The sequence below is a fragment of the Chiroxiphia lanceolata genome, chromosome 16 (assembly GCF_009829145.1).
Source record: "Chiroxiphia lanceolata isolate bChiLan1 chromosome 16, bChiLan1.pri, whole genome shotgun sequence".
Classification (NCBI taxonomy): domain Eukaryota; kingdom Metazoa; phylum Chordata; class Aves; order Passeriformes; family Pipridae; genus Chiroxiphia; species Chiroxiphia lanceolata.
Window position 1 is genome coordinate 99,619 of NC_045652.1, and position 27,867 is coordinate 127,485.

At 48.2% G+C, this 27,867-nt stretch overlaps 2 protein-coding genes and 1 long non-coding RNA gene across 38 annotated transcripts in view; 2 read left to right on the top strand and 1 right to left on the bottom strand.

Moving 5' to 3' along the window:
* The first annotated feature begins 130 nt into the window (after positions 1-130).
* Positions 131-7,247, top strand: LOC116794700. The gene is made up of 3 exons (XR_004359863.1): positions 131-264; positions 1,667-1,669; positions 7,237-7,247. It is a non-coding gene; the product is annotated as an uncharacterized LOC116794700 (long non-coding RNA).
* Positions 2,528-4,607, top strand: MRPS34 (mitochondrial ribosomal protein S34). The gene is made up of 3 exons (XM_032703617.1): positions 2,528-2,903; positions 2,987-3,029; positions 3,879-4,607. Exons 1-3 carry the CDS (start codon positions 2,586-2,588, stop codon positions 4,154-4,156), a joined length of 639 nt encoding a protein of 212 aa, XP_032559508.1. The 5' UTR covers positions 2,528-2,585; the 3' UTR covers positions 4,157-4,607.
* MAPK8IP3 (mitogen-activated protein kinase 8 interacting protein 3) overlaps positions 7,205-27,867 on the bottom strand; it is a 71,310-nt gene continuing 50,647 nt past the window's right edge. For 16 of the 36 annotated variants that reach the window (XM_032703610.1, XM_032703592.1, XM_032703609.1 and 13 more), the window contains 19 exons: positions 26,421-26,572; positions 25,774-25,830; positions 25,123-25,293; positions 23,400-23,526; positions 22,472-22,567; positions 21,146-21,307; positions 20,046-20,211; positions 19,423-19,608; positions 18,634-18,817; positions 17,740-17,862; positions 17,414-17,494; positions 16,687-16,754; positions 15,511-15,659; positions 14,535-14,706; positions 14,299-14,412; positions 12,888-12,926; positions 11,051-11,230; positions 10,653-10,796; positions 7,205-10,102 (listed from right to left, as the gene is read on the bottom strand). In XM_032703610.1, coding sequence (XP_032559501.1) covers positions 9,981-10,102; positions 10,653-10,796; positions 11,051-11,230; positions 12,888-12,926; positions 14,299-14,412; positions 14,535-14,706; positions 15,511-15,659; positions 16,687-16,754; positions 17,414-17,494; positions 17,740-17,862; positions 18,634-18,817; positions 19,423-19,608; positions 20,046-20,211; positions 21,146-21,307; positions 22,472-22,567; positions 23,400-23,526; positions 25,123-25,293; positions 25,774-25,830; positions 26,421-26,572 — 2,493 coding nt within the window. In that variant the 3' untranslated portion in view covers positions 7,205-9,980. The remainder of the gene's footprint in view (positions 10,103-10,652; positions 10,797-11,050; positions 11,231-12,887; positions 12,927-14,298; positions 14,413-14,534; positions 14,707-15,510; positions 15,660-16,686; positions 16,755-17,413; positions 17,495-17,739; positions 17,863-18,633; positions 18,818-19,422; positions 19,609-20,045; positions 20,212-21,145; positions 21,308-22,471; positions 22,568-23,399; positions 23,527-25,122; positions 25,294-25,773; positions 25,831-26,420; positions 26,573-27,867) is intronic. The other 20 variants (XM_032703602.1, XM_032703600.1, XM_032703597.1 and 17 more) reach the window with 5 other exon arrangements.

The window sequence follows — 27,867 nt, forward strand, 5'->3', positions numbered from 1 at the left end:
ACGGAGCTTAGTTTACATCCTATTTGTTTGCATCTCTTATCGAATTCTCAGGGACTTCTCTAAGATTGTATTGTTCCTTATGTGGGCATTCCGGGATACCGTGAGTAAAGTTCCTATTTCTTTGACAGGAGAATTCGCCTTGAGGAGCAATAACCGGAGGGTTCCGCTGCCGCCCCTCGTGGGGTTTGGCACCAGGGGCATCTGTGCCCCGCACCCGTATCGCCCGCTGACCCCCGGAGGGCCGCTCCGGGAGATGGCGGGTTTGTGCTCGCTCTCCTGTGGGAGCAGTGGGAGACGCCGTCTGTGGTCGACTGTGGTGGAGCTGCATCGGTTTTCCCGGATGACTTGCTGTGTGTTGTGGTGGCGGCTTTTCTTTCTGTCCATCTAAGTAAGCCAATTTCGCATTTTTTCCAAGCATTCTTGCTGCCTCTTCTGCCCTGTGCACCCACAGAAACCTGAGCTGGTAGGTGCCTCAGAGGGGCCTTAAAGAGCTTGATCCCTGTGCTGCACAGCCCTGGGTACAAGCTCCCCACTCTCCACCCTGTAATGAGTGGTTTAACTGCTCTGCTTTTCCCCCCAAATCTGGGTGGATTGAGGACAAGTATCTTAAGTGGTGTTTCTCAACTTAATCAGGGACCTCCTGCTTGTTCCTACCCCCCCCGTACTTTTTTAAGAGCTGCACCATATTAGTCTTGTTTTAAGAGCATTAACTGCCTTTTAAATGTGTGTTTTACTTGTTTTGTGTGTAGCACATGTGCACACACCCCTTTATCTCCACACATTGATCTTGGCTGTTGGCAAAACCCATTTCATATCCCAGTGCCTTCAATAAAGGACTCTGCAGCAATGCTGGAGTTGGTGTGGTTCCTTTAAGATATGACACGAGTTTAAAAAGAAAAATAAAACTCTGCTGTCAGATTTAATTTACCAGGGGCTGATATAGCTGGACCCACGCAGTTTCTACTCCTTAACTCTGCTCCTTAAACTCTAGTCATTAAAAGTGCAGCCAGAGCAGTCCTTGCTCGGGGGACTTTTCTCATCCCAGGAATGGAGTTCCAAGCCTGAATGCTGCTCACAGCCCAGCCTCTGACTCTGACTGATGCCAAAAAATCGGAGAAGAAACTCTATAGGCTCGTTTTGAGTACAGAAAGCCAAAAAAGCACACACGTTTATTTCAGTGCTGGCTGCATCAGAAAAAAATTCCTAAGGGTGCACCCTGAACCACACAGCTTTCATAACTTTATACAACTCTCTAATTACACATTCAAGGATTACCTCACCTGTTCCACCCCATTTTTCACCCACCGTACGCCCCCCTGGAATTACTTCAGAGGTCGTAAAGTGACCCCTGGTGCCAGGCATCAACGTCTTTCTTGCTACGTTCTTCTCTTGACTCCTAGATTTCCTGCCTTCTGGAACTGGCTCAAGGCCTAAACCCAGTCTTGTGGATCTGTTTTGTCTTCTTTCTCGCATTTTATCCATCCCTTCACAGGTGCAAGAACCGTCTCTGTTTTTATCACAATTCTTGCTTCTAAAGAATCAAGTGCTGTGTCCATTTCTGAGCCCCTCAATTTAGGAAGGACATTGAGGTGCTGGAGCAGGTCCAAAGAAGGGCAACAAGGCTGATGAAGGGACTGGAGCACAAGTCCTATGAGGAGAGGCTGAGGGAGTTGGAGTTGTTCAGCCTGGAGCAGAGGAGGCTCAGGGAGACCTTGTTGCTCTCTACAACTCCCTGGCAGGAAGGTGGAGCCAGGTGGGGATCAGTTTCTTCTCCCAGGCAACCAGCAGTAGGACAAGAAGGCATAGTCCAGGGGAGATTTAGGTTGAACATTAGGAAGACATTTTTTACAGAGAGAGTGATCAGACATTGGAATGGGCTGCCAAGGGAAGCGGTGAATTCACCGTCTCTGGAGGTTTTTAAGATGAGACTGGATGTGGCACTTAGTGCCATGGTCTAGTAGGCAAGGTGGTGTTGGGTCAAAGGTTGGACTTGATGATCTCAGAGGTCTTTCCCAATCCCTTTGATTCTGTGATTCACAAAAAACTATAAACTATGCGCTTTCCCTTGAGAACTTCCAACCTTACTAAAACACATGAGTTCTACGGCTAGCACCCTCCTTTTAAAATGCTTAGTCTAAGACACGTAAATTCTATGGCTATCGGTTTCTAGTAATTAAGTATTCTTAATTTTACTGCTATACGACCTGGGGCACAACCTCAACGTTGCCTTAATCCTCCCAAATCCTGATTTTACCCAGGCTGTTGAACGTTCCTGACCTAGTAGCTGGATCTCCTCAAAATCAGATTTTTTTTCTATCCCAAACGCTGTTTCGGATACACATCTCAAACAGCCAAGCCAGGCTCCCCTCGGCCCCGCTCGGCCCCGCTCGGCCCCTCTCGGCCTCCCTCGGCCCCGCTCGGCTCTGCCCGGCCTCTCTCGGCTCCTCTCGGCCCCGCCCAGCTCTGCCCGGCCCCTCTCGGCTCCCCTCGGCCCCGCCCGGCTCCCGTCTCGGCCCCGCCCGGCTCTGCCCGGCCCCGCCCGGCTCCCCTCGGCCTCGCTCGGACCCGCTCCCTCAGGCGCCGCCATGGCCCGCAAGAAGCTGCACCGGCCCATCGCCGCCATGGCCAAGAAGATCCGCGAGTACCGCGCGCTGAAGGAGCGCCCGCGGGACTCTCAGCGCTTCGCCCTGGACTACGAGACCATGCGGCGGCCGCTGACGCAGAAGCGGCTGCCGGTGCGGGCCTGGGAGGACGTGCGGAACGAGAACCGGCTTTTCGCGCTGCTCTGCCGCCTGCCACGCTTCGGCGTGGGCCGCACCGTCACCCGCAAGTCCTGGCTGTGGGCGCACGACGAACCCTGCTACTGGGTCATCACCAAGGTGAAGGCGGACTACACGGCCGAGGTACCCGCCCTGCCCCATCCCCACCCCCCCGGGACCCCCACCCGCCGCGCCCTGCCCTCAGCGCGATCCGCTTTTCTTTGCAGAACATGGACCATGGAAGAGCCTGGGGCTACCTGACCTTCAGAGGTGAGACCGGCTCGTTTTCCCACCCACGTGGAGAGCACCGGGAGGGCGGCAGGAAAAACGGCGGCCTCTCCCAGCCTGGGGAATTTGTGGGTTATTTTCAGATCTGCTAATGGGAAAAGAAGTTCCCCCTTGTTTAAGTTTCAAAAGCTGGGATCTAGCTCCCTCGGAGTGTCTTTCTGAGGACTGCTGTGGGAGACCCAGAGCAAGATGGCCCTGGAGAACAGCAGCACTAACAGTGCTAGATGAGCTGACAGACTGTTTTGAGACTTTGAAAGCAAGACACAGAATGAGCACATGGAGGTGGTCCGGGTAAAGCTGTCACTAAAAAGCTGCAGTGGCAAGCAGCTTATGTTACTGGAATTTTTAATTAATGCTTGGAGTTGAATGAGTGGATTTCCCTTTTTAGAACTGCTTTATATTAGGTATACAATTGTCTCTTACAGGAGTTACTGAAATAGTTCTCATTCAAAGGTTTTGAAGTTGTTAGGCACTTTTAACACTCGATTTTCCAGATGACTTTCATCAGTGTAGAGAGAAATTACTCTTGTTCCTTAGCCGTGGAAACGGAACTTGAGAGAGATGAAATGACACTTTAAATTAAGAGAGGGAGTCACCCATAGTACTGAAGCGACTTGCCTGTAGTCCTTTCAGCCTGTTTCTGTTTTGATTTCCAATGACAGAAGCGAGATCCCATAGTATAGCAGGGGAGATCCTGTCCAACCCTTTAAAAACTCCATTTACTCTTACGGTTGTAGCATTTTGGATGCCGAAGAGTTGACACTTGCTGTGTTTCCTGGAAGGAGTTTGTTGTGACGGTGTTGCCCACTGCTGTTCCTCATCTTTTCCCAGGCAAAACTGAAGAGGAAGTGAGAGAGATTGACAAAGTCATGTACCATGACTGGCGTATGGTGCCCAAGCATGAGGAGGAGGCCTTCAAGAAATTCACCCCAGTGCCTGAGGAGACTGTTCGGTTCCTGCCATACCCGCCGCTGCTCCGAGCCATGATCCTTGCCCAGTGGCAGAAGGAGGGAAAACCAATCACAGAGGAGCCAGTTATTGATCTGCAGAAGGTCCTGGCCACTCCCCGAGAACGGGCAAAGAAAAAAGCTACAGGGGTACCTGTATAAAGACTTGTTCTGTGTCCCGAGCTTCTTACATGCCTCTCACTGCCTGTGAGAAGCCCAGTGCATGGGGACATTACAGAGACCCCTGTGCCCACCATGGTAGGGTGTAGCCAGGTTCCCTGGCTTTCTCCCCAACCCTGTACAGTCACCTCATCTCAAAGGGAAGATGCAGATATATTCAGACTCCTTTTCCGTAACATTGGTCTCAGTCAGCAGAGGAACCTTCTTGGTTCCCTGAGTAGTCTCTGAATACACGGCTCCTGTCAGCCAGCTGCAATTCTTTGGAGCATAATTTTCTTTATAGCCTGAAAATTAATCTTTTGACAACATTTTTTAGATAATTTGGGTCCTGCATGAATCACAGGGAAATGACTAATAATATCACAGTTTTCACAGAGCTGTGAAGAAATGTATCTACACATGAAAATAAATGTTGTCTTAATTCTGCAGCACAGTTCTAAGAAAACTTCGGAATTTTTTTCAATGCCTGGAGATTGTCATCTGCAGAGCCATTAGCGTACCAAACACAGGCACAGGATCAGGTTCTCTGAACACTGCAGAATGATCTGGGTCGCTTTGGATGGCAGTGCACATGAGGAGCACAGTTGGATAGTAAGCTAATCCAAGGCTATCCATCCATAGCTACTCCAGAGATGGCTGTCGAGAGATAGGAGAAATTAGTTTTGGTGATGCAAAGGATGCATGATTGACTTTTACCATTTGAATCAGCCAATCACAAATGACTCCTGTTTCAGGGCAGCACGTTGTGAACATTAAAACGTGCAGCTCCTGAGCACAGTTCCTGGCAGTTCATCTCTTGCTGGCTGTGGATGCTGCTGCTGTGTCAGGGGTTGTTGGAGGGTCTGGTCTGGATGTGGATGGATGGGGCACAGGAGCTGTTCTGGTCTGTAGATCAACTCCCTGCACAGAAGTAACTGTTTAGTTTCTGTCTGCCGTAGCAGATAGTCAGGAAGTGGTGTTCCATTTCCTGCAGCATCCCAAAATCACAATTAGTCTGAGGGGATTTGGAGAGGGAGAGCACAAACTGGACTCTGCTCCACCCAGTGTGCCCTGGATGGGACTGGGGAATGTGTGGCCCCAGCCAGCAGGAAATAACTGCCATCAGGTAGGAGCACAGGATTGACATTGGTGACCTGGATTCCCACAGGGTTCCCCACCCAGAGGCTCCTGAAGGATTAAGGTGCTATGGGATAAGAGGGAAGGCTTTTCTTGTGAGTTAAAGCCAGTCCTGTGACAACATGTAGAAGCTGGGAAGAGCCGAACCCCTGTTTGCCTGTAGTGGCAGGGCATATGCCAGGACTAGTTCTCTGGCTTTGGAAGGAATGGGAGAATCCAGGGAAGGGAGAATCCAGAGCATTGCCACAGACAAAGAGTTTGAGACTGTGAGCCTTCCCACAGCTTGGCTGGTTCTCAGAGCCTCCAGTGTCAGGCACTGTGCTGAGCTGATGGCTCCCTGTCCTCACCAGGATGGAGGTGCTACTGAACTGACACACAAACTGAGGATGAGCAAGGAGGGAGAGAGCTGTGGGTGTGAGTTAGATGGCATGAGTAGAACAGTCTAGTCCTCTCTACTGCACAGCTGGGATCTGAACAGAGCCCTAGGACAGGCTCCCCCTGAGGGAGCACAGGCCCACAGAATGTGCCCACAGTGGGCAGAGCCAAGTCTGGTCGCAGCATCCCCCCGCAGCCCCAGCCAAGTCGAGAAGTAGCCATGACCAGGGTATACCAGGGAGTGCAGCCAGGATCAAAAGCAGATAGAGCTGATAACACCATAAGACGTAGAGGCATCCAACAGTTTGGGTGGGGAGGGACCTCTGAAGATGATCTAGTTGAGCCCCTCCAAGTCCAAGGGGTCCATCCAGGAACAGCTAGGGACAGACACAGCTACAGGCATATTGAAGGCCCCAGTTCATGTTTAAATGAGGCTCCTGGGCCATAGGAGGAAAGGGCCTCTGTTACAGCTGGTCGTCTGGGTGGTGCTGATCAGGACAGTCATGTCCTGCTGGTGACCTTAACACCTGGGGGAAGGGTGTCCTCTCACAGAACCCTGCGCAGCCTGAGAGCCTTGCCCAGTGGTGAAGGTCCCTTCCAGGAAGCTGCACAGCCCATTTGCCACTGGTTGGATTCCACGTCCAGAATATGCTGTGAGCTTTGCTGGCCCTCCCAAACCTGTACAGTTACCTCACATTTACCAGTATGGGGGGCAGTTGTCTGAGGGATGATGGCAGTGACCTGCTTCCTCACCCACCCTGGTGGGTACCAGACATGTCTGCACTTCACCTAGAGCCCTGCTCAAACTGCTCCTGGTCTTATTCAAGGGTGCAGCCCCAGGAGTGCAGGACTGGTCCCAGCACCTGTTTCCAAACTTTTTGTGGTTGAGATGCCTCCACTAATGCTGGAGGCATTGCCAGTTGTACGACACCCTGGCCTGTGCTGCCCCACAGTGCAGGTGTTGGTCATGGATGAGACTCACTTCAGGGCCCCCTGCTCAGGGCAGAACATGCTCCTGTTGTAAGGAGGTGGCTCCCTTGTACACTGCCACGTACAGCCCTTGAACTAACACGGTTCTACAAAATATGGAAGTGTCCAAGTGCTGCTGGGGCTGAGGAGCTCCCTCCCCACAGTGTCTGTCACAGATGCCTAAGGGACTGTGAAATGCCACCCTGTACCGTGTTGAAAGCTGACCTGATGTGTTAAACCTGGCGGTTCACCTGAAGGGGCCACCCTGACAGAAGCTGCAGCAAGCCAGCAGATGGATGCTTCTCTGCTCTCATATTTCTGAAGCTGTTCCACCTTTAATTTCCAGCTTTTATTTCTGCTGCTGGCAGAAGCTACAGATTGCATTTGGTTTGCTGGACCAGCCCCTTCTGCTGTGACTCTGTGAGCCATCCACACCTCATTTCTTGCCACTAAACTGCTCAACAACGGTGAACACTTGAGCTGCATTCCCACCCTTTTTAAGTGTCCCACTCTTAAAAGACAGAGAAGCAATCCCAGTGCTTTCACAGGAACACAATGCACTGCCCAAGCTGATGTTAACACGTTTATTACATACAGAACAGATATGGTTTGTTGTTGATAGCATAGGGGACAAAGCATGGGAACGTATTCATACAGCAGGCTCTTTACAGAATGCCATCTTCAGTCCGAACAGCGGAGTTTACAGGCCTTGAGACACATTTTAAAATCCTTTTGTAACATACAAGATACTTTACATACATCACAGTGGAGATATGACAGGGAAGTGTGCTGAAGCCAGTCAGTTCTCACCTTGATGCCCAGCAGCCACCCAAGGCTGCAGAAGCTGCCAGCAGAGGCCGGGTCTCCCCCCTGGAGCTGCCCCTCTGGGCCATGTGCTTCTCTTGGAGGAAAACATGCACCGAGCTGGAAAGGAACCTGGTGGTAGAGGCCCCAGACTGATTTCCTCATGTTGCCAGAGCCCAGTGGGTGACAGGAGACCAAGTGCTGCCCTTTCAACTGCTCAAACCAGATACAGAACAAACAGTCAGAAGTACAAATGTTACAATTCTGATTTTCCTACAAAAAAGTTGACAGAGTGAAGGAACTGGACTCTACCAGGGCTTTTTTTCTTTTTTTTTTTTTTCCCCTTCAACTAGCTCAAATTCTGAAGTTTATCTGGCCCTAACTGATGAACTGTTACATGACAGTGGAATCTGTGCTTTAAATGTTATATTCTTAACTTCAGTGCACTGTGTTGGGACCCAAAGAACTCTTCCTAGCAGAAAGCATATGGGGAAAGTGAATGAGAAGCCTGGCATGGTCAGCAGTGGCCCAGTGAAATGTCCCCGGTGAAAGGTCCCCCCACATGCAGATGGTGACTCCAGGTATCCCTTAACCCAGTGCCAGCCACAGAGCCCAGTGTGCCGATGCCTGGAAGACTCTCTCTGGCTGGATTCCTGCCTTGGGGAGGACCGGTGTGGGTGGTGTGTCACCAGCACTGCTCACAGGCAGCATGGGCACCACTGCAGCTGGCTGAGGCCTCTATTCACCAGAGATGTTGCTTGCCTCCTTACAGGGGCAATGTATGCCCCAGCCTTTCCTGAACTGTGGATCCAAAAATCGTTTCAGTGCTGCTGCATCAGCAGAGATGCCACCTGTTAGAGCATCACCTGGGAACATGGCATCCCTGCAGCACAGCAGGAGCTTTAGACCACAAGCCTTGTGAACAGCCTGGTCCGTGGCAGCAAGCACAGGACACAGCTGTGAGCTTTCTGGGAGATGGAGGCTTGCCCAGCTGTCCCTATACTGTCATAAGGATGGCCCTGTGAACCCCAGAGTGCTGCACAGCTAGGGAAGAAACAAGATGACCACCAGGAGCTTCCAAATTCATCACTAACAACTGCGACTTGCCCTAGTCCTGCACATTCAGAAAGGAGTCCTCTGGGGACATGGAACTTGTCCTTGTTGGATGGGACTGTTTCTGCTGACAGAAAGGGGGAACAAGCCATTGCCTCTACACCTGGAGCTGCCACATTCTGCACCTTGAGCTCAAAACCACTCTCCCTTGCCCCGCATTTTTGCACATCTGCCATCGCCCAGCAGTGCTTACACAGGGAGGGCCGTCACCACTTCTCTAAGGGGCTGTCAACTTTTTTCAGGAGTCAGAAATTTCCAGCTTTTTAAACTACTTACTAACACAGTTAGTGTTAGATAAAAGATGCTGGGAAATCTGTCCTCGATTCCTTTTTCTATGTGACTTCAGGTGAGACACGGCCTTTCTGTACCTTGACTGCACATCCAGTCTTTCCTAACTGACAGCCGATCTGTTTTCCTGTGAAAACAGAGATCTCCTTCCAGCAGTTCCTGGGAAGGGGACATAGCCTTGAGTCAAAGCAGTGTCAATATGTTAATGAGAATTCACAGCAGATCACCACCCTCTGCCCTCGCATGTGTTTTAAAAGCCACCAAATGCAATGCAGAGATAACTTTCAGAACCAACTCGGGAGTTCTTTACTGCCTGGCATTTTTAGAAGGGGGAGTTAGGTGTTGCCTTTTCTGCTCTTGAAAAAGCAGTGTTCCAGTACCCCTTTGCTACCACAGCCATGTGGCCTCCACAATCAAACACCCATTTGCCATCTGAGGCCACCAAACAATCCTCTTGGGACACACACACAGAGGTACCCAGCACACAACTGCTGAGACAACAGCAGCAGCAGAGGACAGGACCTTCCCACTGCAAGGACAGAGGATATGAACCCCACCGTAATGGTGCTGCTGCCTCCTCCAGCCCAGCAGCAAAAGGGCTGCCCAAACCATGATGCTCTTTTCTACTGAGGCCTCCTTGGACTTATCTGCTCTCAGTCCATGCGATGTTATTCTGTGCTTAAGGGTGGATAAGGTGGAGAGTCCACTGGTGAACTAGAAGGGATTTCTGCTGGGCTGCTGTAGAAGTGATTCACCACCAGTGCTTTGCAGGGGATGCCTGGGGACACACTTCTTTCTCATGCAGGTGGGAGTGAGGCAACCTGCCCGAGAACCTGAGCCACCCCGCTCTAGCTGGGCAAAGGCTTCCCACAGTCCTGGCTCCAAGCTCACTTCACGATGCGCTGCCATTTCTCTCCTTGCAGATGCTAGCTCCAGAGCAGAACAAGAATCCAACCATGCCGAAAGCACACGGGCCCGAGATGAAAGCTGCGAGTTCTGAGGGGGTCACAGTCTGAGGCAGGAGCCGTTGCAGTTGTCCGGGGTCAGTTTCCAGCAGGAGTTATAATGCAGGCGTTCTGTATGTACATCTTGGCATTCAGGCGGGAGGAGGGACACTTACATTGAGGGGAAGGAGGAATTCTCACTCAGGGATATATGATACCTGCCACACAATAATGTGGCTCCGTTCAGCCTTGGAAAGTACTGGCTTCACCTGTGTGGCATCTCCTGCGTTTTCCTCTGTCTCATCATCTTCCCCATCCCCTGGAGAGAGAAAACAGAGAGTAAAAATGGCAAGAAAGAAAATCCCATAGTGCACTGCTCTGCAGTGGCCAATACTGTTACAGTCCCAGCAGTCTGACAACAGACACCATGAGCTGAGACCTTCCTCTGTGCCTGGAGAACAATTACAGCAAGACAATGCTTTTCCAAAGTCGGATTGCATGGATGGGACAAACCAGCTCCAGCAGCAGCAAAAACCACCCTTCCTTTCAGGGAAGCCAACTTTTAGACACAGAGCACCCTCAGCAGCACGGGTGATCCCAGTGGGGCAGCAACATTTGGAGCCAGTGACACAGAGGGGTTTGTTCTTTCCAGAGCCATCCACACAGCCATATGGTACTGCAGGCACAGGGCAGAGGTTGGGAGCCTTGCGCTGTGCAAGGAAAATCTTTATTTGCCCTCACAGCTAGATGCAGGAGAAACAGAGTGTGGGGGTTTTCTGCTTTGGCTCCCCACAGCAGCGATGCCTCGCTCCATGACCACAGCCACACACCGTCTCCCCTTCCAGGTGCCTCCCACCACAGGCACTCACCGATCCGGAAATCGATGTACCCTTCTCCTCCACTCAGCACAAGGACGTTCTTCAACTTCTGCCCCTCGGTCTCGGTGGCTGCTGTGCTGGGGTTCTCCGAAGGGCTGTCCAACACGCTCCCATTCAGGGTCGCAAGGACATTACCTGGGAGAGGACAGAGGTGCTGTCAGTGCCTCTGCTCAGCCTCCGCGCAGTTCACACACGCAAACACGCCGGGCAGACAAGTTCCTTCTGCTGGTCAAATCTGGCAGTCGCTGCAGTTTAAACCCCTGTGTGTGAGCCACAGGAAGTGCCAGTCATGGCCTGCACCCCCGTCTGCTGCAGAGCAGCTCCAGTCCCCGCTACAGAAGGGATGGCAGAACAAGCCCCTGCTGAGGACGGGCTCTGCTCAGCCTTACCAGGCACAGAGACGAAGAATTTGACAGCATCCCGGTGTCCATGGAAACAGAGCTGTGCCTGAGCCATAGAGCAGTAGGGAATGAAGCTGCTGGCAGATTTGTCACTGTTGTCATCACCATACACGTGGATGACCCCACCGGAGCGGCTGCCCTCTCCAGAGGTTGGTGAGGTCTTGTTGGCTGGGGACAGGGAGGAGGAACATCATCAGTGATAGCTTTGAGTCCCCTTTACAGAAGGGACTCAATCAAAGAGAAAACTCATGAGCCATGAAGGAAAACCTTTAAAGGCACAGGTCTCTTAAAGGTCTTGTGTGAATGATGTGATGGAGGAGACCACACCAAATTACAGAGTCCCTCTCTTTTAGACTGGGGCAAGCTAGACTGGTGTCCCAGTGAAGGACTCACCAGCAGTGATTCTGTCCAGCCTCCAGAAATCACCCACTGTCCTAGTATCAACCTTGGTCCTCTGTACCTGGCAGGGTATCCAATGGTGTCCATTGTTCCCAGAGACACCCAGGGCACCTAGAGGAGAATTACTGCTATTCTCTGGATTGGTGAAGTTGCTCGGTTTCCAAGTCAAGTCCTTTGCTCATGCCCAGCTGTGAGCATACGTGCTGCTGAAAGCAGTCTCTTGGGTCTGGTGAAGCCTCTTGGCCCAGTCAAAACCATCACAGAAGTGAAGTGAGTTCCTTCCTCAGTTCTTGATTTAACCATGACACCAGAAAATCAAACTACTCCAGCAATGAACATCTGAAACATGTTCACCATCCACAGCTTCCAAGGATTTCAAGGTGGGCTAGGGGCCTGCATCTTTCATGTCCAGGCTCAGAGAATGTGAAAATTTCCACTCACCAAGCAACAGAGATCAGTGCTCAGAGCTCAGAACAGGGCATGCTTTCCTTCTGCATACACCCACATCAGTACAACAGGAACAGCACTAAAATCAGGAAGCTTTCAATGAAGCTTGATTGCTTCATTAATTATCTATAGTTCTGTATTTTGACTTGGGCTGGATTTCAGTTATTAAGTGATTTGGACAAAGGAGACTTTTCCCTATCAGGCTCAAGCCAGGATGGCAAGACAAGTACAAATGTTTTGCTGGAGGAATGAGAATCAGTGTGTGTACAGTATATGGCTTTTTACTGCAACTAATATCAGATGCTTTAAAATGAGGAGACACATGTTGACAGTGCTTCTGGACAGCCATATATATTTCTTTGAGTGAAAAAAACCCCCTAATTTCTGACCCTAGAAAGGCATAAATTTGAACTCAGACTCTGCCTTAGCTGGGCATACAAACAGTATGAACTTAGCTTTGAACAAACCCAAACAGTTCTTCATGTTTATCAAGTCCTCTTGGGTTAAACATCTTGGTTGATGACTTGCAGCTGGCAGGTGCCACAGCACCTCCTGCCCTTGGCCTGCAACTGATGAGAGAAACATCCTTGGAAAAACAAGGATGACCAAGGAAGACCGTGGAAGAACACTCTACTCCCGCTTCCTGGAACCCTCTGACTGAATGAACCTCTCCAGTCCCCATCTCAAACCTGGCCTACCACAGCAAGGGAACCACTGATGAAGAATAAATTACTCTTGACACAAAAAAACCAGATGGATGGCTGATGAGATGGTAAAAAATGTTTATAGCTTTGGGAAATGAGGATATTTACGTGACTGTCTTTGGTTGCTTTTCTCCAGTGTGACTTACAATGAAAGAGTGATGAGCAAAAAATGGATGGAGAGAGCTGAACGGCAGGATGGAAGGGTGGGAGAGTGACTGCGACGGGAGGCAGGTGCGGAAGGAGTGAGAGCTGAGGAGAAGAGGCAATGGACTTACCCCGGAGCCCAAGGAGTTGGCCTCGGTGGAGGACTACAGCTAGGCACAGGCGGGGGGGGGGAACACAGAGGGGCACGGGAAGTGACGGGCAGGAGAGGAGAGAAGAAAAAGGTGATTACTAGGAGATAATTCAGGGGGCAACAGAAATAGTAAAAAAACCCTAGAGAAACCACCACAGGAGTTCTGATGTAGTTCACACCTACACTGTTCTTGCTCACTTGGCTCTTACCTTACAGGGACAAATGTGGTATCTGAGATGGGAAAGGGACTGTGTCACAAGGATCCACTGCTACATTTCTAGTGAGACCTTCCTGCTTACCACATTTTACAGGAACACCCAAAGATAAAGCAATTGGTTGACAGCAGGGAAAAGGCTTAACTCAGACTAAGGACAGCAGCCCCAAGACAGAATAGGCTTCAGAACAGGGGCTCAGAAATGAGACTGAGATTGCAATGCACGAAGAGGACTCTGTCACTGCCCTCCTGGTGTCAGCCCCAGGCACATCCAGCTCCACTGGCCTCAGAGACCATCCCTGACTTCCAGGAGGATTACAAGAGGTATAGCTCCTTTTATACAAGAGCTATTTGCTTCTCAGCTTTCCTGTGAGCAGTGGTGAGAAAATGTAAATTTGACTGTTTTCTAGTGAAAGCAATTGCAATCAGCCTCAAATCCTACTCCCCCGTGGTGATCTGGAACAGACTGTCAAAATAAGATGCTGATGGGCAGGTATAGAACAGGATTACTAAGAGCTTCAACTGAACTTCCAGCTCTGGAGATGCACCTATTTACACCTACTGCTGGGTTCCCTCCCCAGGCTGGATTTGGCGTAGGATACCAATTTCTAATTGACTGGTGTAGTTGAGCCCTAATTTGAGTAAATCAAGCTTTTCTAAGGTCAGTTTCTGGAAAATACTGCTATGGAGATATTTAGATGTCTATGCCAAAATGAAATTTCCAGGGACATCTTCCTAGTGACTTCTCATCCCACAGCCTCCTTTTGGAGACTACAATTCCCAAAGCTTTGTTTCTCCTGCTTCACAGTAGCTACAGAATCAGTTCATATCTGCTCTGTCAAGGTCATGCTCTAAAAAGAAGACTGTAGGGATGGTAGAGATGTCCCCCCACAGAGGAAATAGCTTCAACTGAACTGAAAAGGGCAGAAACAAATACCTGCGTGGTTTTAAACAGGTTACATCCATTCAACCGAACACTTAATTCCTTAATAAAGAAGAGTTACACCAAGTCCAGGGCTGCTCACACTTCGGGCTCTTCTCCCTGAACACAGCTACGATCAAGGGGTGTCCAGATGTTGGGAAAGCATCAGCCTGCCCAAGCCACCCACAAGTAACACCCAAAAGCTTCTTTTTTTAGTGGGGGGATGCAGAAGTACCTTCAATAAATGTCACTTACTCTCTGTCAGGGGAATGGAGATGACGACGCCGTTCCCGGTGCCCACCCAAAGGCGGTTGCCAGCGATGAGCAGGGCTGTGATCCGCACGAAGGAGAAACCCAGCTTTCCGGTGCCTAGGAAGCATGAATGAGAGTTGGGAAGTCAGTGATGACTTTGGGCAAGGTCTGCTTTGGGAAAATTCTGCTCTGATCTCAGTAAGTAACAGACCACTTTCTGACAGGCCCCACTGCCTCACCCAGCATCTTGCTGACGTAAGGCTCAATGTCGACATCCTGCAGGTGCTGATGGCTGTGGGCATGGTAGAGCCTCAGGGTGGAGTCCAGACGGATGGAAACCCAAACTCCATCTCCAATCCATGCCAGCTGTCGCACCTGGCTCTCTCGCCGAGGGTGGGCATCAAAAGATTTCTGAAATAGGTGAACCAACATGAGTTCACAAAAGGTTTGCCATTATCTACACATATACTCCATTTTCCTCAACTGAGATCACTTGTTTGGGTTCCAAAGCTCTTGGAGAAGCTGTGTTAATGCCAGCTGACCACAGCAGTTTACTACAGGACACAGAAAATCCCTCGCTTGAGCAGCTTTGGAGAGTGGATGGTCTTTGCAGACCAGTTCAGGAGCAAGGGCTTTCAATGTACTTAATAGAAAAGGAAAACACACAACTCCAGGATAAATTCCAAAGATCAAATTGCCTTGGCTCACTGATGTGAACTTCAGATCCAGCACTTCTTCTCTTCTTGACAGGATTATTTCAAGCACTCTCAGACAGATTTGTACCAACACCACTGTACTGAATTTCAACCAAAAGGCTCTAAAGATCATTTTTTCCTTAGGTAGCTGGGATCACGGGGGCTTGCTAACTGTACTGTTCCTCTGTGCCACAATGCCCACAGATGAAGCCTCAGACCGCATGTGAAGGGTCACTGTCAAGCACATACTTATGTTTTGACAGTACGTGGCCTCATAGACTCACGAGTAAAGGCAAAGAAAATGCTCAGTTTGGACTTATCTAAAGAATTATGCTCTGCAAAGGGAGGAAGGAATAAATACCTCCTGGCAGATTGGATCATAAATGACCCAGACTGACAGTTTGGGTTCTGCAGTAAGCAGTGACAACCCAAAGGTTCTGCATTTCACACAGTGCAGCAGAAAACAGCTGTAAGAATAAATACAACGCGTGTGCGTGCACAGACACACGTGTTCTCTTACCTCAATCTGCATCGTCTTTGGCTGGATAACATGGATTTTGTTCTTGTAGCCACACCAGACTCTATCGTAGACCACAGCCATGCAGCGGATCGAGTGGTGAGTGTGGCCGAGATCCATCAGGTGGTAATTACTGAGATCCCACTGGCCATCTGAGGTGAAAAGCAAGTGTGGAAAGATGCATCTCCCCCATGACATGTAAGCATACAACAGTATCCTCTACCTTTCCCTGTATATTCGGGTATATAGGCTTAGTCGGTATTCAGATGCTCAGTTGGCTTATGTCTGTGACTTTCCCATGCCTCCATACTCCTGCTTCAGGCACAGTCTTACACTGATGAAACATGCAATAATAAAGTTTAATTTGATGTCTAAAAGTGCTCCAAATCAGGCTAATTTAAATATCCTTTACTGCAATGAAACAAACAGGCTTCTCTAACAAGTACAAAAACCAGCAGGAGAAGAAGACTTGAAAAGGAAATGGGACATACAGTCCTTGTAGTGAGGCTTCCTCACATCACAGACATACAACATAATTCCCTCAAAGTGTCAAACCCAGGATAAGGAATCAGATCTCCCTGCTCTCACTGTTATTTCTAACTAATCAGGCAGATATTTGTGTCCTTCACAGACAGTCAGTCTCTCTGTCATGAAGCTTTATCTTATCCTGATGGGAACAATTTTGATGTGTCAATGGTCAGGCTTGAGCTTGTGACAAAAGCTGAATCAAAGTTTGAATTGCATGAACCCAGAAATCTCTATATTTCAGCTCACTGAATGAACTGCTACTCAAGGAATAACTAAGCTCTTTATATGCCAGCATTAGTCACAGTTAGCAAATTCCCAAGAGCTGTTGAGGTATGAACACAGCTAAGAAACTGCTCAAGCCATAGGGAAACAAAACCCACAGAAGTGAAGAGCAACAGAAATTGAATTTACCAAGTGTGCCTCAAGCAACTGCACGGCATATGTATTTCTAAAAGTGTCACGTTTACTCTACATGTGCTACACAGCCCATACACACACATTTTCGTTCAGAATAGCTCAGGAAGCGGTGTTAGTATAAGCCTGGGATGGTTCAGGATAGCAATTATGTGTATAATAGCTATGTGTTTTAACTCTGTTTGTACTGCTGCACTTTCAGCCAAATTTTGTTTTCTCTATTACATTGATTCTTACCTTCTCCCCGGTGGAATATGGCTAGTGTTCCATCTGCCAGAGCAACCAGGACCCTCCCTTTCACATGCCTGAAATCACAGAACAGTAAATGCTTACAAAAGCCTGGTAGATGTGAGGGACTAATAAACCCTTCCTGCCATCCATACACACTATGTTGTCTCTACAATTCCCAGTCAGTTTAGCACTTGCAGGAACATCCTGCAAGAGGTCACACCTTCATTGCAATAGGATCATCCCTAAATTTTATGTTGAGGAAATTCTTCTCCTTCACAATACAAACCCCATCAATTTCAACAAATTCCCCCTAATTTACTCCTCAGGGAAATTTTGCCTTTCTCTTCCCCACTCACTTCCTCCTGATACTGCTAATCATGTACTCACTAACTTGGGTCAGGGCTGCAGTTGAGCAGGAAAATGGGTCAGTATGAGGCTTACCCATAACAAAAACCTTGGGAAACTTCCCTCACAAACCAAGGCACTTGGGAGAGCAAAGAAAAAGTTACGGCTGCCACATTCCTGGAATTGTTCAAGGCCAGGAACGTGGACAGGGCTTGGAGTAACCTGGCCTGCAGCAGGGAGTTGGAACAATTAGCAATTAGCAAGGTCCCTTCCAACCCAAACCATTCTGTGGTTCTGTGAGTCTATGACAAAGAGCTGCTACCACCCTCTAAAGTATCACTTATTGCCCTGAACCTTCTCCTGCAGGTCCCTTGGAATGCACACTTACACCAGGCTCAGCACAGAGTCCTTCAGCTTTATTGAGTGCAGACACTTCTTCCAGTTGGACACAGCCGAGTGCACATAAAGCCTGTGAGAGAGGACAAATTGGGGAAGGTGAGCAGCAGGCCCCACACCTTCAGCTTGACCAGGCTTGAGTCTTTTCTTCTGGTAGGAAAGTGAGGTTAAAACCCTCAGACTATGGTGAGCTGAGCAATGAAATGATGAATAAAAACCTTCTCCAGAAACAAGCAGTAAACTAAAGGTGTGTGGACATGAAAAACAGAGCCCAGAGCATGGAGGCGACAGAGATCTGCCAGCTCAAGGGGAACGCACCAGCCATTCTGAGCTCCCAGCCACATGGTGGGGGCAGCACTGGTGCAGGTCCCAGCAGCATCACTGGTTGGCTCTTGATCTGGCAGTGTTGTGCTGGGCTCCGTCTTCAGCTGCCCATTCTCCCTGAAGAGGCAAAAGAACAGCATTAGAGGTTTAGCAGCAGCACTGCACAGAATGCCCTCCTAGGCCCACAGCCTGGCACTCACGGGCAGGTGTGGGGCCTTGCAGGCACAAATCGCTTTCCACCCTTTGGTGGTTTTTAATTGCAGAGTTGCAATTTGCAACATTTCCTTCCTCCCCCGCCAACAAACAAGTACTTCAAATCTACAGACCCTCACTGAATGTTTAGAAGGACTATTACACAAACAGTATCTTCTCTGTTCATTTCCAACTTCAACAGAAACATCTTAGAGCAACTTGGGCATTTAGGAACAATCTGTATACGAGACGTCCACTCTGCTCCTCAGGCCCTCACATCAGACTTGTTTGTCTTAAGAATTTCTGGGTGCTGAATATTCTTTCTTGGTTACTTTTACAGCAAATCAGAGGTACTACTAGAATAAATCAATCATCATTTTTACACACAGATCAGAAAGTTCCTTCAGCCGGAACATGAATGTGGCACGTTCTTTGGAAGATCTGCCTTAACCGCAGGTCTGCCTTCATAGTGAGAGGTTAAATACTCGCACTTTAACAGTCTGCTCCAGGCTAAGCCATGTTTATTTTCATTTCATTTCCTTCCCTCCTATCATCCCATCTGTAACACTACTTGGGCACAAAACTGATAGAAGTCTGACACTCTAGCAGAAGACCAGGCTGCTTCTCTTATCCCAAAGCTTATGAAAACAGAGCTGATCAGTAACTGAGCCGGCACTCTGACCCCAGTCCTCCTACCCGTTCTGCCTGGGTGCCTGTGCCGGGACAGGGTCTGTGAACACATGCTCGGTGAGGGGCCCGGGCCGGGCCTGCGCCGGCTCTGCCTCACTGGCACTGCTCTCCGGGACCTCCGTAGCCTCTGTTGCCTCCTCAGTAGACTGGGACTGGTTGATCTTGCCATTGCAGACGGGAGCCACCTCACCTGGAGGACAAGGAACAGTGTGAGATGTGCTGGAGAATGAGCTGGTGAGTTAACTATATATAGACACCAGGCTACAGTCAATTCTTTATCCTTCCTTGCTAAACTCAACCAAGCCCTGAGCCTGCGCCACAGACAGCAGCTCATCCAGCATCTTCTGCCTGGATGGGGAACAGAGACTATTTTAAAGTGAGGCACAATCTGTGACTAGCACAGCACCAGAAGGTCTCCAGGGCTGTCACTGCAGTATGGAGTCAGCAAGGGCAGCAGTGTGATTTGTATATGAGCTTAACTGGCTTCCTAAGGCTCAGGGGAGAAAGCAATGAGAATAGCAGCAACTGTAGCAGGGCAAACATCTCACCTGTCCAAAATACTCTGCTGTGAGACCCCCACAGCCAGGGCTGCAGGATGTGGATCAGAGAGAAAAGGAGGGCTCAGAGGAGAAATGTACCAAAAGAGCCTTTGTTCCTCCCGTACCACATTAAGAAACTTCTGGAGGCCTCTCAAGTGTTTAACTTAGGGACAGAAGGATGTGGCTCTAACACCATGGGCTCATACAAGACTAGCTGTAATTGAACTGTCACTAAATTTTATGTCCCAAAACTCACTCTGTCCCTTGTCCAGCACAGGTGTGTCCCCACGCGAGGAACAGTTGCTTCGTGGCACATTGCAGCGGGTCGCACAGCCCACCAGTGTGATCCCTGCCAAGACGCCGTCTGCTCCAGCCGACTCCTCAGGATTCACATCCCCCTCCAGGAAGATCTCGCCCGGGGGATAGTCACTCTCACTGGCCGCTGAAGGGCAAAGAACAGATTCTCACATAAACCAAGCTGTCACTGCTCATTTAATGGAGCTGCCCTCCTGAGGTCACCCTAATGATGGGAGATGCTGACACTTGGGGTTCACCACCTGAGAGGACACACAGCTTCCATCAGCACCATGGCAGATCCCCTCATCCCTAGCATCAGCATCCAGGGCAGGTACAGAGCCCCCCCCAAACTTGGGCAAGGCTCACTCCTGTTCCCAAAAACCCATCTTTTGTTTGTGCCAAAGGAGCAACTTACTGAACACTCAACAGGGAGGGATCTCCACAACAGGAAGGCAAGATCTGGGTTATGGTGTTTGGAGGACACAACAGAGCCCAAGGATTAATTCCCAAATGAGGACATCTGCACTCCTCAGTGGGGCAGGCAGGTGACCCAGTGCAGACCCCAGCTTGGGCCCCACTCACCGGGGATGCTGGAAATGCAGAGCACGTGGGCGTTGCAGACAGTGAACTGGTCCACCACAGTGCCGGGCTGGTTGGCATCAATGATCACAACTTTACTGGTGGACAGGGTGCTAGTGAGGATCCAGACACGGCTGGATGTGGCGTCCATCTCATGGAGCTCCTTTGCCTTTGGGACAGCAAACACATGGGCCCAATCAGCGCTCCTCCTGGATCAGCCTGAGCCTCAGCAGTGCTTTGGCAACATTTACACATGGTGTAATTTATATTAAATTATATATTCAATTCTATAGTAAATTTATTTTCTGTTTTATATATTTGTATATTAATTTATATTTTAATTTTTACTAATCTAATTTCATTCATATTGCTGCACTAGTACCCAGAGCACTGGACAAAGAGCCTGTCTGGCTCCTCAGGGTAAGAGGAATTTGGCCACTAATTTCTCCGTTGAGATGTCTGACTAATACGTCGCTGAATATTCTTTCAGCCAGAACACCATGAGGCTGGGATGCACCCAACTGATCATCTTAAGCAAGCTGGTCTCAGAAGAGTATAGGGCAGCAGTGTAAGACAGCTGTGGAAAAAAATCCCACAAACCACAGATCTGAATTATTATCTGCAAATTACAGCTTGCTTCTTTAAAAAATAAAAGAATGAAAAATAATTTAAGACTATTAAAAACCAGAACTGGATTAAATCTCGAGAACTTCAACTTCTGGCCCAAATGGACTCACAGACTCTGTTCTTTTAACACAGCTTTGCCTGAATCTATTTTTCTTTTTTTAATTTACAATGATGAGGACTCCATAATCTTCCTGGCAACCTCACCAAGCACTTATTACTACGATTTTTTTCAAAACTCCAAATGTTCAAAAGCAGAAGCTGGAAAAACTTTAATCTTGGATTATTTGTCCCAAATCACACAGAAAGTTACAGAGGAGCCAGAAGACCACAGCCCTGCCCCACAAGTACAAGTCAGAGCATTTTATGGCACAGTACAAAGAGCATTTTATGATGAAGTACCGAGAGCCAGGCGTCATGGCAGGGGATGGAATGAGAAAAAACATCAGAGGAAAAAAACCACCATTTTCTTTTCTGACCTTTTTCTTCTCAGGAGATGTATGGTTACTTTTGTTGTTCTCGCCTTCCTCTTCCCTATCACAGGTGAGGGGATCACGCCCAGGATCCAATTTCTGCCCATTCCCAGGCTCCGGTTCCAAAAGTCTCCATCCTGAGAGATTGACTCCAGCTGCACACCACAGCTAAGGGACAGAAACAGGAATCTCAACTAAGAATTCTGCAGGGTCCAGGGTCCTCTTTGAATTAGGCATCTTTGTGGAGACTGTCAAATGTCAAATATCTAAAACATTTAATTGGAAACGCCAGTTCTTACTGATTTCTAATAGAAACAGTCCGATTTAAAGGAGGGTAAGATAGAGGATCTCTGAGCCCCGCAAAATCACACTCCTTTTAACAGATGTGACTAAAAGAGTTAAAGAAAATAATAAATCAGGTATGTAACTGAAAGCAGGCTTCTGCAGTGTCCTCGGTTTTTCCAACTCCGGGGTTCCTAAGTCACTGCAGCAAAGCAAGCCAGGACGTGGCAGATGTTTAATGGGTTCAAACTGACAGTGGGCAGATTTAGATGAGATATTACGAACAAATTCTTCCCAGTGAGGGTGGTGAGGTCCTGGCACAGGTTGCCCAGAGAAGCTGTGGCTGCCCCATCCCGGGAAGTGTGAAAAACCATCTGCTGGTTTAGCTCCCACATAACCCAGTGTGGAGTGGAAGCAACTCAGTGCCTGTTTTCTGAAATCAAATCCAGCTAACCTCCTATGAGTTGTTTCCAGTGAGTTTTTTAGGAGAATGCTGGGAACGTGACTACAGAAACAAATACTGGATTTATCTAAAACCATAGAGGAAAGATGCTGCACAGAATGTTATCCGAAGATCACACCAACCTTCCAGAAACAACAGCGTAAGAATATTCTTACAACTGAATCCTCAGGATGATTTCTAAAAATCATCTCTGAATGAAGTACTGACAAACTGGCTATTTCAAAACAAACAGTTACTTCAGGTAACTGTCTGTGGTACTTGCAGAGATGACCACCTATTCCCAACTGCCATTCTACTCAAAACATTCTAGTACTGATAGACACAGCTTCACAAAGATCTGCTCCAGATAATACTGTCCTGTTACCAGTGAATCTGCCAACCAGAATGAGATGAGAATTGTGTCCTTAAAATACTTTTTCCTACATCCACTAGAAACCACCATTCAAGAAGAGGAAGCAGAAGACAGACTTTGCAATATCTAATGTCAAAAAAGTAGGACTGTTGTAGAAATTGCAGGTCTAGTGACCCAAATTCTTTTGCTAATTTCATATCCCCTTCTGACTGCCTGGTAAGCAGAGGCAACATACCTTCATGGTTGGGTCCTTCTCTACTAGTGGGCGACAATACACAGGCACAGGGACGTTTTTCATGCGAGTGTCTTCCTGACCACCATTGGGACTCAGCTGGGGGGAGAGAAGATGAAAAACGACAGTATAAAGCTGCAAATACCAGGATATGCAAGAGAGATGTAATCAGTGGCAGAACTGATCAGAGGTGGTTGCTACTGAGGCTTCCTATCACATCTTGTGGGAAACAGAGTCCCTATGGGGAGGGGAGCAGCCCACCCAAGAGACCATTTCACCATCATTAGTGCCCCAACAGAGGCTACATATGGCCCTGCTGATGGAGAAAGGATGCGCCTGCAAAGAGTCAGGACAACTGGCACTGCCTTCCATCATGATGGTTGGGCTTGATGATCTTCAAGTCTTTTCCAAACTTAATGATTCTATGATCTACGGCCCGAACCTCATCCACTTTCAAGTCATGCTGGAAGGCTCTTCCCTTTCAGGGGGTCTCTGACCAGTTAAATGAGTCACAATGTCAGGTCAACAAATGAGGCTGATAATGTTTGATTTTGTGTTACTGATGGGGAGAAGTGAGTGCAAACAGCATTTGTTTTTCATACCAGACAATTGTTAAAGTTCCCAGAGTATAAATGAAATAACTAATGTTCAAGCCCAATTATAACAAAGGAAATAAAAAGAAAGGGCTGGGCTCTGGACAGAAAAGGCTCAATTACTTTGGTTTAGGGTAGGTTCTTTCAGTACCTTCATACAGAGGAATGCTCCTCCATTGACATTAATTTGATCTCTGTCTACAACTATTATACAAACAAAACACGTACACTGTACCTCTAAATTAAATAGTTAATGACTAAGGCTAAGTTAATGACTGAGGTCATTAGCTAATGACTAAGGGCACCTCCCCTCAGCCTGTCCAGAGTGTGGTCCCTACCTGCTTGTACTTGGCTGGGAGGCTCCAGCCACAGGCCTGCAACCGCCCGTCGTCATTCCGCACGTGCTCCCGGACCTGCCGGTACTGCTCCCGCTTCTGCTCCCGGCGTGCCGAGGACGTGCAGTCACTGAGGAGAGAAGCACAGCATTACCTCTTAATCAGTGGTTAAAGACAGGAGCTGAGGGTGAAGGGAGGGTGGCCAGAACAGGAGAGGGCACACAGAGCAAACCAAATCCAGCTGTGAAAACAGATGCAGGGAATCAGAGAGAGAAAAACTTTGTGGAGGAGCAGACACAGGCAGCTGTAATCTCTCTATCACCTGAGCAATGTGGCAGGCCAAGTCACTGTCATCACCACTTAAAATGTTCCAAGAGCCTTTCAGAAACAGGTAATCACCCTTCCCTAAAACCTACAAATCTAAGAGATCACACCAATTTTTGCTGAGCTGTTAAAATTTACTGATTAATGTTTCCACCAGGAAGGCATTTTGAGTTCTTCCCCTCCTCATTTATAGCAAACTGTGGATTTTTCTGTCCATTTTTAGGCTTTCTGTGCTGACAAGGAAAATGTGCACTTACTGTTGGTTCCAACAGAACAACTCTAGCTTTGCACTAGCAAAGGTTAAACCAAAAATTGATCTGTGAGCTTTTAGACATGTTTTAATATAAACAAAGGTTGTTTGAGTGTCAGCTCCAGCTCTCAACAGGTTTTTAAAGTATCATTATGAGACACAATCAACATCAGCAGAACAATCAAATCCAAACCAAAACTCCCTACTCACACACACAAAATGACATATTTACTTAAAACAAACCCAACATCTTGCTGAAACAAAACACTTCGCTGCTCATGCTTCCTCCCACAGGGTGAGAAGGAGAGCACAAGCAGCTCTGACAGTGTGCAGTCCCACTGTGTAACGCACTGCTGGGAAGCACTCAGATACCACAGCATGACTCTGAGATGTCATCAGAGAAAAAGACAGAATAAAGGCAGTGGGTATCTACAAGGGACAAATTTATCCTTTTAAAACAATCGCTCTTCTCCTGAGCCAGTGTCTCCTCAACAAATCCTTCTTATTGCAGAAGTTATCCTACTTTACCACCACATTCTGCAAAGTTCTTCAAAAAAAACACTCCACATGTCAAACCACACAACCTCGCAAATGGCAGAACGTATCGTGAAGTCAGTAAAGCACAGAAGAGTTTTCTCTCTTCATGTCAGAGACACAAAGAATTGTGTAAGACTCTGCAGTAGCAATCCTAGAGGTTCATTTTTAGCATGGTTAAGACTAAAACCTAATATCGTAACTTAAATGTGCTGTGGAGAGAACTTTTGTCTTCACTTAACTCCTTGTCAAAAGTGTCGGGCAGACATTCCATCCCTTTGTCCCAGTGCTGCCATCACACTCCACCACAAAAAGCCTAACTTCATTCCATCCCAGTCGGCAAATATGAGTGTGGAACTGAGTTGGCTGAGGTCAACTCGAGCTGCAGTGGTCCCTACCGAGATGATCCATCATGGTCTGGAAATCCATGGCCACAATATGTTTGGGAGGACAAGATTTGCTGAGTCCATCCACACAGTAACTGATGAGTGAAAGCTCCAGGAGATAAACCCCAAGGGACAGAGACATACTAACATCACACAGTTTCTAAAGTGGAAACCAGCTTATTTTAGGAAGAGCTGCAGGGGGACCTGGCTTGGCACGCAGCCCGTGACTCACTCGTCAGGGAAGAACTCGAGGGTGCGGCTGCCGGAGGAGATCTGGCACATGGTGTGGCTGCGCCGCTGGCTGAACCCCGCTGTGGTGGGAGACTTGTAGTGGATATTCACAGAGGGGTAGGTCCTCTTTGTTGGGGGGGGACTGGAGGAAGAGCTGAACAGACGGCTGAAGCTGGGGACAGAAAAAGGCCAACAAGTAAGAGAAAAGGTGCCTGGGGAGACAGACACCACAGATACACAAAAGGGGAAGCAAGAGGTGCAGGATCAGGGGCTGTAAGCCTATCACAAAAACTGCCCTACTTCAAACCCAGAGCTACATCCTTGGTTTGATTGGCATAAGGCACTTTTAGCTTCCAGAAACAGACACCTTCTGAAAACAGCCCTTTATTACAACTTACTGTGAGCGCATGAACGTTTTCATTCCAGGACATTCATGAACTTTTTCAGCTTGTAAAACAAAAGCAATGCGGATGTTCAGATCTCATTTTAATCTCACTAAGGACAAAGGAAGCCCTTGAAGGCAAAAGGATTCACCTAACAACACTTTCATCTGACATTTCATTAATGTCAAGGTCCAGTAAGTTGCTGTCTAAAGTAGAAATGGCAATACTCCCCCTTTTCTTAATCTTGCACAAACCAGCAAAGAACTTACAACTGCCAAATTGGTGGATTCTTCTTCTCCTGGACGGACGGGTGCTCACGGGAAGCTCTAAGGACAAACACAGTCCAAAGCAAGTAATTTCAGCATCTTTACACAAGCTTCTGCCAAGCAGCAGGTCATTTCCATCAAGGAAGCCATGTCAAAAGTCAGACCAGAGAAAGGGACATGCAATGGCCTTCAATGCAAGCACACCCAAACACTTTAAGTTTCAATGTTGACATGAAGTGCAAGTGTGTTCAATGTGAAGCTTTATCAATTCCCTGTAACACTGTCACTGCCAGAGACAGTCTGGGAACTGCAGACCCCAGCATTACAGTCACTTCAAGCCAAGCCTTTAGAATTCACCAGTTAGAAGCAATACTCCTCCCTAGAGCTTCTCCCGTCTTAATTAGCACATAAGAAACAAGCAAGACAAACAACTGCCCAGTGCCTCTAAATAATGGTCTCCAAAACATGAGATTTGCAGCCCAGGTTCAGGAACAAGAGAGAAAGAATTGGGTATTAGAAGAGAAACATCTACAGTTTGGAAAACTTCCAGCACTTCTCAACCCCTATGTTGATAGGGGTTACATTGACACAAGGTCAAACATGGCCAAGTTCTGTCCTACACAGGGAAACTCTCCAACAGCCAGCCTCACCTGATCATCTCTGTCCACCTGACAGCCTCCTGGAGCTCCATCAGCCTCTCCTTGTACTGGTTGCGCTCCATCAGCACTCGGGCCATCTCCACGCGGGTGAAGCGCCGGCGCTGGGCAATGGGAATGCTGTCCTGTAGAGGGGAGGAGCACTGCTTCAGCCAACAAAAGATGGAATGGGATTGAGGTTAGTAGAGGGCAAGTCAGGAGACAGACACATATTTGTTAGTTCTCCTCCTGTCCTGCCTAATTACCACCCAATTTCCCCATATAAGGTGCTAGTTCCGGACAGTGAGCTCCAAACTACGGTCCACAGACCTCTGGGTGTTCTGCAAAACCATGGAAATTAGAATGAGCATCACTACCAGCTTGAGCACATGGCCACCCCCACACACATACACACACACACACACACACGTCCCGCCCCCGGACTATTGCCAGCACGGTTGCTTCAGAGTCTACAAGGAGTGATGAGAATTGACAGTGGTCCGTTGGTCCACAAGTTTGGAAACCAAAGTTTTAATCCATTAGCAAAGCCAGTCACAAGCAGCAGGGAGCACCACATAATGCCATCTGTCCCCTCAGGAGGACTGGAAGAGGAGGTATTCTGTTAGTACAGATGGATAAAGGTAGGACACAGGAAACTAAGGAAAGGCCTTTTCGTCTTTGGTGACACAACCTGACCTTCCAATGAGGACACAGGTGGCTTTGGGTTGGCAAAAACAGGAGTGAGATTCTGTCTGTCTCTTTTGAGGAGTGGAAAATAAGAACAACGTGGCTAAATTGGGAAAAATATCTGCCCAGAAAAAGGACTGCAAGGATTTTGGGAACTCATTACTAGGAGTGGCAGTGGGTTGTGCTAGACTGTGGCAATTCCAAGCTCAGCCTGGCTGGTGAGTGCTGCAGAGAGCTAGAACAGCTCTCATTACCAATTCATTATTAACTAATTAAATTAACCAATTCCATCTCCACCCTCCTTGAACTTTGAATCAAACCTCTATGACCGGTCAAAACAAGAACTGTATAAATGAAAAGGAATTTATCAATTATTTTTTAAATTTAAATAAAAAAACAGACCTTCTGTCAGTTCAGCTGAAAAAACAACCAGCTCTCTTCAGCAGCTCACCAGCACAACTTGAATATGTTCCCATCTGCCTAAATTCTCAACAGACCAAGTTCACCCCAATTAAGTCAAGAGATTTAGGCTTAGAACTGAACCTCCTCTGATAAGGTCATACAAGTAAGAACACAGTAACACTGACAAGCACTGTATCGAATTCCCTGTCCCAGCGGGGACACCTACAAGGAAAATCTCTGCTACTGCTTGGTTTGCCTTTTTTTTTCGGCCACAGTTGGTCTTTGTTGAAAGCCTCTATCCCAGTCAAAACAGTTTGAAGAGCTATGCTAGAAGAACAGCCCATGAATCTGTATCAGGCAATACTGGCTTTTG